Genomic DNA, 15,617 nt, shown 5'->3' with positions numbered 1-15,617 from the left:
CTATTTTTAAGACTGGTTATATCCCAGTTGTTATTTCCTGGAGTTTCAGCACGATGTTAAGAGGCGTCCTCTGATTTGCATCGAGGCAAGTGAATGATGTCGCATCGCAAATAACACTGGGAATGACGCCAGAGATATTATTTCATAGGTCTCCCTTTATTTGGCCTCTCCATTAAACAGGAATGGATGGCGCTTCTTACAAATTGGTTATCCATTTTAGTTGACGCTGGATTATATATTGCACCCCGTCGTGCGTAAGACCAGGTGTGCTTACATCCGAAGTAGTGCGCTTGACTCACAAGTTGCCTATTTGCTTTAACCCACCACCCGTGAGAATGTGATCACAGGAGATCATCGATTATCCGGTGGGAAGGGGGCCCGGATTTTCTAAAACGCTGCAAAATTACATAATAATTTAAATACATATTTTTTTGCACATTCTTGCATCGCATGTTTTAGGTGTTCTGTATATCTATTTTTGTGTTTTGAAACGTGTTTACTACGTGGCATAAATAAACATATAAATAAACAATAAATATCTTACTGGAAAAGGTTACTGTATTTACTGTACCGTACTTACCACTCTAATCTCGATGACTCTGCATGATACAACCACGTGTTTGACGATCGCCGGACTGGTTACAACATTTGCAGTTGTTTTGCTGGTTTCGCCGGATCGGCTAGGGACCTTCGAATAATGTTGGAAGCTGCCGGATAATCAGTGCGGCGGATAATCGATGATCGACTGTATTTGTCACGAATGTGTGCTTAGATAAGGTGTGCTTATATACCAGATTCTCTGGTGTTGCTTATCGATTTTGACCTCTTGATCTGCCGTAGGCTAAATTAAGGGAAAAGCTCACCATTTGGAATTGGGTTTTTGGGAACTGAAACCCATTAAAGTAACCCCACGCTAGAAGCCGTGGTTTTGTTTCTTGTGGCTGCCCGGGATTTTGGCTGTTGTGTTCGTGGGGGTGCCGGCTCGGTCGGGCGCTGACACGGCCATCAACTCCATGAGCCACACGTCCTCCTGCTGCGATCATGGATCACTCTTTTAGCAAGAGCAGCGCTTCCTCACACGCAACGTGGGGTCATTGTTTACGTGTTACAATGCATTCGTGACGTGCTCAGGCCTGATAGAGAATTCATGTTCTCATACATTTGGTTGATGGTTGTTCGTAATTACCTGTAATAAACGTATCTTTATGTACTGTCCTATATAACAAAAAAACACGGTGAACCCAAAATTAGGTTTAAATGCTGTTTAAAAAACATGAGAGCGATGTGCGTTTTAATTTGCTGCAGTATGCACACTGGTGCCCTGTGTTGCTGGTGCATTTATTTTTAACTTGAACTTTTTCTCTGCTGCTCTCTCACTCTGGTTCTCTCTCTCTCTGTCTTCCTGTGCGTTGCTCTCTCTCCTCCTGCTCTCCCCCTCGCCACTCGCCTCTTGTCTCGCCCTTGCACCGGCTGCGCCTCTGCAGGAGTCTGTGGGAACGACGTGCAGTGGTGCGTGGCCCAGGTGAAGGGAGCCATCGATGACGACATCGCTGAAGGTGAGCAAAATCGCGCCCCCCCCCCCCCCCCGTTCACCGACGGCTCCACCCCCTCCCATGAAGCGTTTGTTCGGTCTGCTTCTACAGTCGCCTTTCACCGAAGGTCTCAAGATAAAAATTTGTCAAAAGGCGTCATGGTAATCGCATTCGGTAATTGATTTGCAAACATTTCACAAATGGGATTGTACGACAATGATATCGTTAATATCTGTCTGGACCTGTTAATTGATGTAAAATGCAAACTGTTGCATCCCAAGGCATCGTGCAACAGAGAAGAGCGTCAGGCCAGGAGTGGAAGGGGGCGTGTGGTGGTCATTGCAGGGGAAAGGAGTCGTTGGGTTGTGGGTATATTGTAGGGCAATAGGTAATGCTGCATAGTGTGCTCGAGAACTACACACTGGAGGAGAATTATGTACTTGGGGTGCGAATGCGACTAGTGAAGGAGTAGAGGGGCAGGAACTGCTACACGGTGGGATCAGATTCAAGGAAAATACGCGAAGAGGAACGGCATTGTCTTGGGTAAGAGGAACTTGTGTCTGAGATAGTGGCTGCAATGCTGCATGCGTTGGCAGCGACTTCACCCGCGCGGTGCAATTGCTACGTACGGACGGTACGCCGTGGTGCCTGTCAAAACAAGAAGCAAATTTTTTGTCTTCCATCGGCCCAGTTGGTAGTGGTCTGGAAAGTCGGGCTTTACATTTTTTTTTACCGCTCATCGTCAGCAAACATCTCCGCACTTTACATGAGTGTGAGCTGACGATTCGGGTGGTGGTCTTCCTCGCACTGCCTGGCATTGCCATTTTTTTGCAAAACATCGACTTTACACGAGCGCACCCTTGTCTCGTAGCCACGCCTGTCAGAAACATCAGCCATTTTCCATTCGGTCCCGAGCCTTAGTCTTGTGTCGAGCATTTCCCTGAATGTTTGCATTCCTGCAAGGCAATGTGTGTTAAATTACTATAATAACTAATTCACAGTTTCCCATGAGCGATATTCAGTTCAATAGACAGTAAAGATGGGCTCGCAAGGTATCACTCACTGAACATATAGCAACTGGATGCAATGCTCACTTAACTTCTGTGATGTCACGGGGTTTTGACGTGAACATGCCACGATTTGCGAGGTTGAATTTTTGGAACGTTAAATGAGCCAGCAGCCAATCTGGTTTGGGATGGCAATGCCAATTGTTTTAAAGCTGTCGCCACACACCGTGCAGTGAATCACATGACACTAATGTTAAGCTCCAGTGTGGTGGGAGCAAGAACACACTTTATGTAACGTATGGCACGTAATGTTCACCGAAGGGAAGTGAAAATTTACTGTGAAACCACTTTTCGCTTTAAACATATTCAATGATCACGTGTCTCTTTAGACCATACAATCATATGATTTTCACATAATTAGTCACATGGTTGAAATCTTTGTAAAATGGTATGACTTTGGCTGTGCTCGAATCATTTTCATATCATCAAATTCTTGAAGAATCCTTGGAGAGTTTCAAAGCCGCAGAGCAACTACAAAGACGTTTATCTTAACAAAGCTCAGGAACGGTCTTGGGAAAAGTCAGCCATTAGCATTCAAGTGTTTTTGCCCACGAATGGGGGGAGTTTAATCCTGGCACGTACTTTATGAATAGCTAGCGGGAAGTACTCGCCGTTGCCCGGGCTATAAAGACAGACGCACACATCGACTTACACACACTTACAGACATTGACCCACACACAAACACATCGACTTACACACACACACACACGTATGGACTCATACACATGGAGTTACACATACTTATCGACGTACACATACAGCGACTGACACACACATCGACCTACACACACATCGACCTACACACACATCGACCTACACACACATCGACCTACACACACATGGACTTACACACACACATCGACTTACACACACAAACATCGACTCACACACACATACATTGACTCACACACACAACACCCTACACACTCACACATATGGACTCACACAGACATCGACTTGAGATACACACACATGGACTTACACACACACACACATGGACTTACACACACACATGGACTTACACACACACATACAATGACGGAGCCAGGACTTTGAGGTGGGGGGGGGCAACCCCTCCAGCAATGGAAAATGATAGTTGGTAGTAAGTAAGGACTTGTCCCTTGCTTTTTATTTGACGCGTGTGCGGCGATGGCGTAGCCATCGATCGAGGGTCGCATTCGAACCGCGTTGTGTGATCGGCATCGCGCTCGCTGAAGGTATGTCGTCAGGGAAGTTGTGTACTGTATACGCAATAGCGCACAATTCTGAGTCCCCTTATAACTGTTTTGCCAGTTACTTATTGCCGATTATGGACTCAGACTATTGTCCTTTCATCTCAAAGAGTCTCTGGCACGTAATAATATGCTACACAGTGGCAGTGGGGGTCGCAAAATGGGTTTGTGTGCTGCAGTGAAATGTCCTTCCATCATGCAGTTAACGTGCCCGGACGTTGTTGCTGTTGTTGTCTTATGGACCATTTGGGATCAGATTTTTATTTTTTCTGCTCCTGAAGTAGGTGGTCCAGTCAATTTGTATAGGTTATAACCAAAGTGTTCTGATGCCATGAAGTGAATGTTCAAGGCCCAGTGAAGTTATGATTCAATAGGTCATTGTACACTGAGTGTTTTAGAAATAATTGAACGGAGAAGACCGATGATACCGCAGGAGATCACAGATCACTGTCAGGCCACGGTTTAGCTGCAGTTTTAAAAGAGAGGAATGCAACATTACATTCAATCCGGGAATCATTCAATTTTCTGTCGTCAACAAGAGACGTTGAGAGATGTAGGCAATGGTAATGAGACAGGATTTCCTTGCACATTTTGCTGTAATTATGTTCCCGCCTTCACTAAACAATTTCTTTTGCCAATCGGTAACCTCTTTAATTTGTTAACTGGTGCCACGTTCAATAACCCTCAGACTCAATTGCACCCACCGTATCTGTTGGCCATCTGTGCTCTCGTTGGCTTTCAGTCGCAACATCGTGAGAAGAAGCCTCGCGAAAAAACTCGCATTGACAGTCGTTCAGGTTCATGAGGGGAAGCTCAGGGTTTTTTTTATTCACTGCAATATTATTAGTTTTTGGCAAGGTGAGTTCTTGCGTGCAATGTGGCTGGACCGTAAAATGCCCCCGGCTGGTGCCATTCGTTGTTTGATCGGTGAAACGCCGTCAATGTTCGCTGCTATTTGCTTGAGGGCGACCGTGTTTTTATGCGTGTGGGGGGGGGGGGGGACAGAAAAATCGGAGCACGTAATTATGTTTTTTTTTAATGTCCACTTTAAACAAATGGTTTATTTACCCCCTCACTGTCCCATACATTTCTAATGAGAGATATATGACTGTAAAAAATAAAGTGTCCATAAACCAGTGTTGGTTACTCGATTTAAATGAAGGATTCCATTGTGTTATGAAATAAACTAAGCGAAATGCCGGCATTGAAATAGCAATGTACAAATGAAATGTGGAAATACAATCCTAGAACAATGTTGTCTGTGATGAGTCATAAGCCTACTAGGTACGTACATAATATAACATTTCGGTGAGACATTACTGCGCGATATTGAGATGAAACACGCTTGAGTCTCCCCATACTTTTTCTTGTCTTGTTCGCTTAACATTGCAAGGAAATTACATGGATTACTTGGTGCATACAAAGACAAAGATCCCCCGCGTATATCCTTAACACACTGTTGGGGCACTTGCCGTGAGCATCCATATATTAATTATATAATGCATGACATAACACGTACGTGGAAATACCAGTGCTTCTATTTAGATCTGGTGGGTGTATCTGCTGGGCTTTTATGTCAGTTGTAAGGAGAAACCTGGTTTGATATGTATCATGCATGGATACGTGATTAAGTGTATGGACATGTAGCTACAGACATAATTGGTGCGCGTCGGTTCTTCCTTTTGACTGAAAAGGCTTGTAACTGGGAAAATGCTCTTGCAGGTTAAGGACACCACAGTGGCGAGATGTTAACTACCTCGCCTGGTATACAGGAGGCTGGGTTTGATCCCGACCCTGACGCCTGCTGTATATTTGGAGTTTTTATGTTTTCCCCGTGGTCGCGTGGGGTTTTTCTCCGGGTCCTCCAGTTTTTCCCTTCACGTTTCAAAACGCGTTGAGAGTATATTTAGCTGCTAGAAATTTCCACATGATAATTCGCCAATTCGTTGAGCTATCATTTGTGGCCAGGTCCTTTCTGAAAAATAACTTTCTAGCTCATTGGGCCTTACCTGGTAAAATATATATTTTTAATAGTTTATGGTTTTAAGTAAATCTGTTCCAACAACTAGTGAGCATTGCAGTATCTTTGCGCGCTACGTTTTTCAGTTAGTGATGTAGGAATGTTGTCGTTAAACTTGGTGCCCGTCTGCTTCATAGCGGGCGTTAAAGATCCCGTGATGTCATTCGCAAGAGTTAAAACTATTAACTGTCGATTTAAAGCTTTCGTGACTGCAGGGATTCATCTTTTTGGTTCTTTCGGTAAAGTCACGTAGAAGGGAAGTAATAAAATAATAAAAATAAAACATAATAAAATAATTCTCACGACGTTTCGGCCACAACGCAAGCAGCCGTCCTCAGGTGAAGAACATGTCTGTCGATAAGACAGAGTCTAAATGACACGTCTTAGGCTTGGAGTGTCTATTTAAGCTGTGAGGGAGGAGGGGAAGGCTCTCTTATCGACAGACATGTTCTTCACCTGAGGACGGCTGATTGCGTTGTGGCCGAAAAGTCGTGAGAATTATTTTATTATGTTTTATTTTTATTATTTTATTACTTCCCTTCTACGTGACTTTACCAAAATAACTAAGAAGACTATTAACTGTGTTTTTTTTATTTTACCAGGTTCGGTCCACTGAGCTATATAGCTCTTTTTCAGAACAAACCGGGCTACAAATGATAGCTCAACGACGTGGATGATGTGGAAATGTATGGCAGCCAATTTACTCTGAACGCATGTTTCTAAATGTGGCGGGAAAAACCAGAGAACCCGGAGAAAAATTCACACGACCACGGGGGGAACTTGCAAACTCCAAATATACAGCAGGCATCAGGGTAGGGGTCGAACCCACGACCTCCTGCGTACCAGGCGAGGTAGTTAACATCTCACCACCATGGCACGAAAAGAGTAGGTCATAGTGTGCCAGTGTCATGTTCCAAATTGATAAAAAAAATTACCTCTACGATCACGTAGCAATCCTCACCCACGACTGCGACAACTTCGCAGGACCCTCGTGCATAAACAAGTGGAATAAATAATAAAAAAAAATACCAATCTATATATATAAAATCGTTCATGTCTGTCTGTGTGTGTGTGTGTGTGTGGACTTTGGCCCATACGCACTTTCATTGGACGGCGGTTGCCCCTGGCAACGGCTAGCCACGCCTTCACCGCTTTCATTGGACCTGGCAACGGCTAGCCACGCCTTCGCCAAGGGCTGCAGTTTCATTGGACGGCGGTTGCCCCTGCCAACGGCTAGCCACGCCTTCGCCACTTTCATAAGCTCCGTATTTAATTAAATAATAGCCATTACACAGTATTGTTGGAGCGCTGGGGGGGGGGGGGGAAGGAACGCCACCCGTACCCTGCCTCTTCCAAGCCGACAATTTTAGGCGAGGCCGCAGGCTTTGCACGCTACTAGGCCTCGACACCCACCACGCCACTCTGAGGTAAATTCATCCAAGTTTTTCCTACTCTTCACTACACCCCCACCACAATGTGTGCTATTAATATTACTTTTAAACCCAACGCGCCAACAATCGATTACTTTAATGTTCACTGTACAAATACTCATTAAGCTGGGTGAGCGTACTGCCAGTCTATCATGTACACTCTAGCCTGCTTATGAAGCTGAGTGCGTGTACTGGCAGTCTATAATGTGGACTCTTGCCTGGTTATTATAATCGATTCTTTATATGTTCTTTGTACAAACAGTCATTAAGCTGCTTGAGCGACTCCAGTTCGATTCCAACTCACGCCCACCACCGCTGACGATTATTTGAAACGGACCTGGCCCTCCCCTAGGTCCACTCAGCCTCAAAAGCGTAACTGCTGTCGTGTGTGAACATCGTCACTGGGGAGACAAAGGCGGCGGGGCATCGTGGATCCAAGTCCCCGGCGAAGCCGGGTCATGTGTATGTGTGTTTGTGTTTATGTGTATGTCTGTGTGTCTGTATGCATGTGTGTATGTATGTGTGTGCATGTGTTTGTGTGTATGTATGTGTGTGTGTATGTATGTGGGTTTTTTTGTATGTGTTTATGTGTATGTCTGCGTGCCTGTATGTATGTGTGTATGTACGTCTGTGGATGTGTGTGTGTGTCTATGTATGTGTGTGTATGTGTTTCTGTGTTTGTATGTGTGTGTATGTATGTGTGTTATGTGTCTGTCTGTGTGTCTGCATGTATGTGTGTGTGTATTGTGTATGTGTTTGTGTGTGTTTGTGTGTTTACGCTCGCATTACACAAATGTATAATGCGGGTCTAAGGCGTTCCTTACACAGCATTGCCGCTTTATTATTTCAGTCGTTTACTGCCGTATGCACCCTGAAAGTCGTGTGTGTCTGCAGCAAGCGCGTGTATGTGTACCTATGGACGCGCGCGCGTGTGTTGTGTAGGGGGAACGGTAGTGTAGTGCTTAGCGTGCTGCCTGTGTCTGTGTGTGTGTGTCTGTGTGTGTGCGTGTGTGGTGTGTGGGGAGCGGTAGTGTAGTGGTTAGCGTGCTGTCTGTGTGTGTGTTTCTGTCTGTGTGTGTCTGCGTGTGTCTGTGTGTGTGTCTGTGTGTGTCTGTGTGTGTGTCTGTGTGTGTGTCTGTGCGTGTGTGGTGTGTGAGGAGCGGTGGGTGTAGTGCTTAACGCTACGCTGCGCTACCAACCCGGCAAACCCAGTTCGATTCCCGCTCACGGCCACCACCGGTGACGATTATTTGAACCTCCCCTAGGTCGACTCTGCCTCAAACGAGTAACTTAACTACTGTAGCGTATTAACATCGCCACTGGGGAGACAAAGGCGGCCGGCCGTGGTAGATACAAGTCCCGGGCGAAGCCGGGTAGTACAGCTAGTTTAGGAGATAAGGAGACGCGGATTATTTTTCCTGATTTAGGTTCGCAGGTCTATCGTGCTTTTTAATGTAGACTTGTCTAAATGGAACTAAAATGTATCACCATAATCACTCAAGTGTAATTATTTTCTATATTGTTGACTCAATGACATTTTTTCCATCTGTTTGCAATGTGCAATTGTTCTAGCAGCTTTTGCCAGTTGAACACATTTGTTTTGTGCTAATGCAGTTACAGTACATTATAATTGTACTCTTAAGAGTTTCATTCCATGTCGTGCGATGACAAAATGCCTTGCCAGAACTAAGCCAGCAGTGCGCATACACACTGGTGGAGGCAGCCTGCAGGAGATGACCTCCCAGAGCTCTCCTTCTGAATGGCAGGCTTCCTGTGACTCGTATATCACGCAGCATGAAGAGTGTTGGTCACCTGGCAGTAAAGTGGCAATTTACAGCAATATTTATAGTTATGAATTATCCAAATGTGTTTTTTTAGGGTTTTCAACGGGAAGCAGGATAAAAAAAGTTTGCGTACCCTGTGTAAAAACTTGTTTTTGAGGGTCGGTGTTGCCATCCACTGGACAATGTTGGGAGTACAACGAGCAATTTACTATAGTTACAGGCAGTCCTTGACTTACGAACGGGTTCAGTTTCTGAGTCCCGTTCGTAAGTCGAACGGTTTGTAAGTCGGTACACAATAATATACTATATTTAAATGCACATACGGTGAGTGATGTACAAAGTGTTACGGTTCAAGAAAAAAGGAAGCATTGTTAAACCCGTGAATAAGAATACATATTGTACATTTGCATGTAATACTGTATAGTAAATAAAACATACAATAAAGTAACATGAATAGAAAAATAAATCTGTTTTATTTTCACTTACCTAGGGTCCTGATGCTGGCTTGCTTGTCGGAAGGGGCGTAATGATTCCTCACAATTGCACACACACGGGGGCATGCGCATGCACAGACGCACACACACCACAACAACAACCATATAGTCGTAACAGGCTGTGGGAGCAAGTGCTGTTAGCGAGCAGCGCCTATGAAGGCCGGCATGGCACATGAGGGGGTCGGTGGCAAACACCACGCCTGGCTGCCTTTGACTCCCAAGTGGCGATGTTTACACATCGCACCAGGTACTCATTTGAGTCTGAGTCAACCTCGGGGAGGCCCAGGACCCATTCAGATAATGGTCACTTGTATTGGTCGTGAGTGAGAATCGAACTCGGGTCGCTGGGTTGGTAGCACAGCATGCTAAACCGTTGCACTACTGCTACCCACACACGGGGCCACGCGCACGTGCACACACACACACACTTTCACACAATTTCACACACACACAAACACTCCCAGGGTTTGCTGTGACCCATTCCATCTTGCGGAGGATCGTTCCGCTGAACAGTCGTTCCGCGGTTCAGTTCGCAAGTGCGAGCTCGCGTCTGATGAAAGCTGGTTGTTCGTAAGTGGTGATGTTCATAATTCAGGTGTGCGTAAGTTGAGCACTGCCTGTATTCCACTTTTACAAATAAAGACTTAATAATACTTTGATTTTATATAGCATCATTCGTAATAATTGCATGTCATGACAATGTACAGGTAGTCCCCGACTTACGATGGAGATGCGTTACGACGACCCCATCGTAAGTCGAAAATATCGTAAGTCGAAGATGGCCTAGCCTTACCAGGAGTCTTAAAGAATGGTGATAATTTAGCAAAACAGAGAAATTTACAGTACCGTACTGCAGAGGTGGGACAAAGTCATTGTTATGCAAGTCCAAGTCGAGTCTGAAGTAATCAAATTCATGACTCGAGTCTGACTCGAGTCCAAGTCACATGACTCGAGTCCACACCTCAGAGGTGGGACAAAGTCATTGTTATGCAAGTCCAAGTCGAGTCTGAAGTCATCAAATTCATGACTCGAGTCTGACTCGAGTCCAAGTCACATGACTCGAGTCCACACCAGTCAGAGGTGGGACAAAGTCATTGTTATGCAAGTCCAAGTCGAGTCTGAAGTCATCAAATTCATGACTCGAGTCTGACTCGAGTCTGACTCGAGTCCAAGTCACATGACTCGAGTCCACACCTCTGCCGTACTGTATGCGTACAGTACATCCCGGCAGCGTCCCAACGTACAGTATCGTACCTCGTACCCTGCTGCGTTTGCCTGCCGCGCGAAATGTAAAATATTTTACAATTTTGTCGTATCGCCGGACCATCGTAAGTCGGGGACTACCTGTACATTAATTATATGTCCTTTAAATAAAAAACTAGTATGTGCAAATATGCTTATTGTGGATATTTTTTTTTAAAGGCGTTAGACCTTTTTATTTCTTCCATAGACTTTACAACACTTTTTGACTAAAGCACTTATTGGGGGGAAAAATCTTGATGTATAAAGCTTGTGACCATGCTGAGGCCATCAGCTTGCTGCACTCAAGAACTTGTTTTAATTACAGTCGCCGAACCCAGGATATCTATCGTAGTCTACAGGTGCGTTATTTTGCTTTTCACTCATAACTCGGCAACGCAAGGGCGTAGAGTCTTTTTTTATTTTTTCTTGCACACCCTCAGACTTTTGAACGTGGATGTGTATAACGTTTGAAAAAGTTAAAACAAACAGGGGGTTTAATTTTATATATCGATATAGATATGAATGCTGTGGACTAGCGCCGGTACGATTCAAAACCTTGCTAATCCGACGCAGCCGTTGTATTGAGTAGTTTCCCACATTATTTTCAGTGGGCGTGAATTTTGTTCAGGGCCTTGAAATTGCGCGACGAAAAATGACTCGTCATGGCGATGCACAATACAGAATAAAAAAAAACCTAATTCCCCTCGAAATTGGTTGCAAGGTAACAATAGCGGCCAAAATATCCTCTCAATGGACATTGGCCAACAGTGTTCGTGTCTCCTTCCTGCCTCATCGTCTGGATTTAGAGTACAGCCCGTCGCGTTTGCGTGCTGCTTCTGTTACGTCTCTTGCTGCACCTTCCTCGACTTTGTTTTGTATCTCCTCCGACCTGTGAATGTTTCTTGTGGCCACTCTTCCTTGTCCTGTTTCATCTCGTCTACACTCCCTTGTCCTTTGTCTGCACTCTTTATTTTCATTGTTGAATGTTTTGTACTTTATACCGTCTTCTACTGGGACATTTTTGTCGGCATCAAAATGATGAAAAAAAAAAGAGGGGCTTTACCCTTTCTGACAATAGAACAGGAGACATTAAGATATTCAAACACCAAAAGACAATGCATATATTATCAGAGCACGTTTGTTTGCAAGTTTTTGCCACAAGCATGTGTGGTTAATTCAGACTTGATGCCTTGTAAAAGGTGTCTTTGGTGTTTGAATATCCTAACACCTGTTTTATTGCCAGTAAGGGTAGAACCTATTCTTATTTTTTCAGCACTGTCTCCTCTGTTACCCTTTTTTACAATATCACCTGCATTCTATTTTTGTCCTGTTTTGTCAATTTCGTTCTGCCTCCATCGCACATTACCCGTCTCCATGTGCCGTGTCAGTCCTTTCACCGACAGAAAATTGCCAGAGTGATCATATGATTTACATTCAAAAATTGTTCTTGCCAACATGATTGGAAGGATCTTTCCTTTCGGTTAAGAGTTGTTTTTCATCAATGCAGTCTGTTCTCCGGTTACTTGTGTTTTCATAACGCGAATTGGATACAACGCGATCGAGCGGATGGAACTACGTCGCGGTTATACGGCTGCTGCTGCTGCATGCTTCTAGATGATACCCACGCGCCTCACTCTTTGTTCAGCCTGCGTTCGCATCTCACTTGTTTTTGCGGACTGACCTTTACCCTCTTGTATATTATTTATTACTACACGATTTTCCATAATGTGGTGTTCTTCAGGAACGCAACTACCGCGTTATAGGAGATTAAACTGTACGTGGATGCATCGTTTCGACCCTGCTAAGGACTGTCGTCATATTGTGTAAACTGCAGTATGGATGTTAACTTCTGCCTTTGTTTGGATTGAGGTCTGAAGCGGGGCCTCCTTAAGTAAAAATGTAAGCTGTGTTTGTAGCTCATAACAAGCAGGGTATCCAAATTAGCTCCGCCGATGGCTGAACTCCATGTTCTTGGCAGACTTGGTTCATTCAACAAAGGGCAGTGACTTGAAAATGGTAGTGAGCAGCACTGTCTTGACATTTTTGTGGTTCAAGATGACAACTCATACTTCAGTGAGTGGTTGGTATGTCGCAGTTGACTTTTATACGTACAGCTTAACGTTTTCCTCGCGGTGCTCTAAATCCGAAATAATTTGCCGTTGAATTTTAACACACTCTTAAAGTCGGGCGAACAAGGTTATCTTTGGCGTAGTTAACAGAGCTGGGAAAAATATTCTCGTGACGAAATCAGGAAACGAGAGTCCGATGGGTGGGGCAAGTATACAGGATGGTGGGGAGGGCAGGTTAAGGAGACGGGAATTGCGGTGGTAACCCTAGGGGTTAGCGAACAAGGAAAAGATGTCGAGCCAGATGGAGGGATATTTTAAGAGCAGACCTGGTGGGATCAGAGGTGTTGACTGCATCACAGTGGCAAGAAAGATGGTGAGACGTGATCGAGATCATAGCATTGGGCAGCGTGACCTCTTGATCTTCGTGTTAATTACATCGCGATAGGAGCTCACATGGCCGTAACACGTTGCTACATACTCCGTGGTTTCACAAGCTTCCTGGTGTTCCACGGAGGTGCAGGGTTTTTAGCATTGTATTTATAGGCATAGCATTTTCAGTGGATTTATGATGTCTCCTTGAGGTTCATGAACAATTTTTTAAGAATCACTTGGTGACAAGAGTAGTTGTGAGGTTAGTATTACAATCTAATGATGCTCACCTCTAGCAATCGTATGCCAATGTTCCAGTGGTGTTTGTCCAACAGACAGCATCATACTGATGAGGCTAATTGAAGTCCATACCATTCAAATGTTGGCATCTTAGTCATTGGCCAAATAAATGTCTTTCAGATACTATATATACAGTTGTCTGTTCTACTGAACAATACAGTTCACAACAAGTGAACTATATCAAAGCATGGTGCCAGAAGTGACGATAAGAGTCAAACAGAATTTTAAGGAGGATTGGCAGCCAAGCGAGAACTTGCGTGATGATGTCAAATAATTGATGGAGCGGAGGAATTGGATTCCAGGTGAGCCGTGAATGAGTTCGGCTGCACAGGTTTTTGAAGTAGGTCGGGGTGAGCATGGGCGAAATTTCACGGCTGACATTCACGATAATTGCGATGATATTGGGGATTAAAGCCTCGTGGCCATGAAGTTACTTCTACTGTTGGTTTTGTCAATATTAGTGACAATTATTTGTCAAATTGGTTTTGTTCGACCGTTAGTCCACACTGACCGAGTAGACGAAAATCACCAAACATGACGATCACTACAACTACCCACCAAAGATCGAAGCATGTGGTGAGACAAAATTCACGAGTCTGAATAAAAATGCGGACTCATAATTTAACCAAATAATCTTCGAGAGAGCCATTTAATAAATAAGAGATAGTGAATGGCTTTAGCCAAACAGACTAAGAGAAAGGCCAAGTACAATTCACAGACTAAGACTTGACTAAAAAATCTTAACGGGTTTGTCGTCGACTAGACTATTACTTAAAATAAACATCGCTGACTAAATTGCCACTGGTGTTTACTTAATCTGTTTCTCTTTAGCAGAGGTCTTGTATTTTACCTTTCAGCTGACAGGGCCGAGGAGATTAACACGTGTTCAGAGGCACGTCATCAATGGCTCGTATCATCGGCCTCCGGTGAGCCATTTTCACGGGTCATAGTAAATAAAGAACTTTGTCATCATTTTTCACAAAAGCCTTCCCACCCGCGCATTTGTCCCGAACCCTCACCCAGAAGGCCACTGTGGAGAGAGAAACAAAATATCCCTTTTATGCTGCGTTGTGAAGTTTACGGTGTAATTATAAATGCGTGCATGACTTAACGCTGGTCTCCCATGGGAAGGTTTCCTTGTGAAAATGTTTATGGATTACCTCCTGCTTAAACTAAAATGTCAGCACATGTGCCTGATGTATTATTATTATTCCGAATGCTATTAATAGGCTCTCCTTGGCACCTGCCTTTGAGGCTATCTTGGATGCAAAACAGTTGCTTTAGCCATCTGATATCGTTTGCATTCATTTATGGTCCAAGATAATCGTTGCGAACATTAACCAGAATGTAGCATTATAATTATTATGGATTGGGGGTGGCTGCTTATACCCTAAAAGGCTGAGAACCCACTCACTAAAGCCAACCCAAGCCTATTTTAAAATACGTTTAACTCAAACTAGTTTGGAGAGGGACGTCACAGTACTGAAACTATTAAACTATAAACGTTTATATTCTTTGGGTCTTTCGGTAAAGTCACGTAGATATGTTCATGTAGATAGGTTCACGTAGATAGGTTCAAAGAACCTATGTACGTGACTTTACCGAAAGACCCAAATAATATTAATTTCTGCAGTCACAAAAGCTTTAAGTCAAGATTTTATAACGTTTTTTTTTATTTTACCAGGTAAGGCCCACTGAGCTATTTCGCTCTTTTTCAGAAGTGACAAATACTCTTTAACGCATGGTTCTAAATGTGGAGGGAAAAACTGGAGGACCCGGAGAAAAAGCCACGTGACCACTGGTTGAGTGACACGCAGACTCCAAATATACTGCAGGCGTCGGGGTTCGCATCGAACCCACAGACCTCCCGCGTAAACTGGCGAGGTAGTTAACATCTGGCCGAGCTCGCGGGGACTCGTGTATCACGGAGAGTGGTGAACAGGATCGGTGCCGCTGTGCTCCTCCCGGAACGCTGTGCGGTCATTCCTGAGCTGCCGAGCAGCTTGCTAATGGTCCCCGAAACATAGCGATGAGTCAAGCTGTGGCTGGCATTGAAAATTCATGACCTCCCTGCGTG

At 44.4% G+C, this 15,617-nt stretch overlaps 1 protein-coding gene across 1 annotated transcript in view; it reads left to right on the top strand.

Moving 5' to 3' along the window:
- LOC133345642 (serine/threonine-protein phosphatase 2A 55 kDa regulatory subunit B alpha isoform) overlaps nt 1-15,617 on the top strand; it is a 218,024-nt gene that overhangs the window by 19,093 nt on the left and 183,314 nt on the right. Inside the window, exon 2 of the mRNA XM_061556587.1 lies at nt 1,485-1,556. Coding sequence (XP_061412571.1) covers nt 1,485-1,556 — 72 coding nt within the window. The remainder of the gene's footprint in view (nt 1-1,484; nt 1,557-15,617) is intronic.

Source organism: Lethenteron reissneri, chromosome 22, assembly GCF_015708825.2.
Source record: "Lethenteron reissneri isolate LAM-NWPU_2019-01 chromosome 22, ASM1570882v1, whole genome shotgun sequence".
Classification (NCBI taxonomy): Eukaryota; Metazoa; Chordata; class Hyperoartia; order Petromyzontiformes; family Petromyzontidae; genus Lethenteron; species Lethenteron reissneri.
The sequence above is the reverse complement of the archived record's forward strand: the minus strand, read 5'-3'. Positions and strand labels throughout refer to the sequence as shown.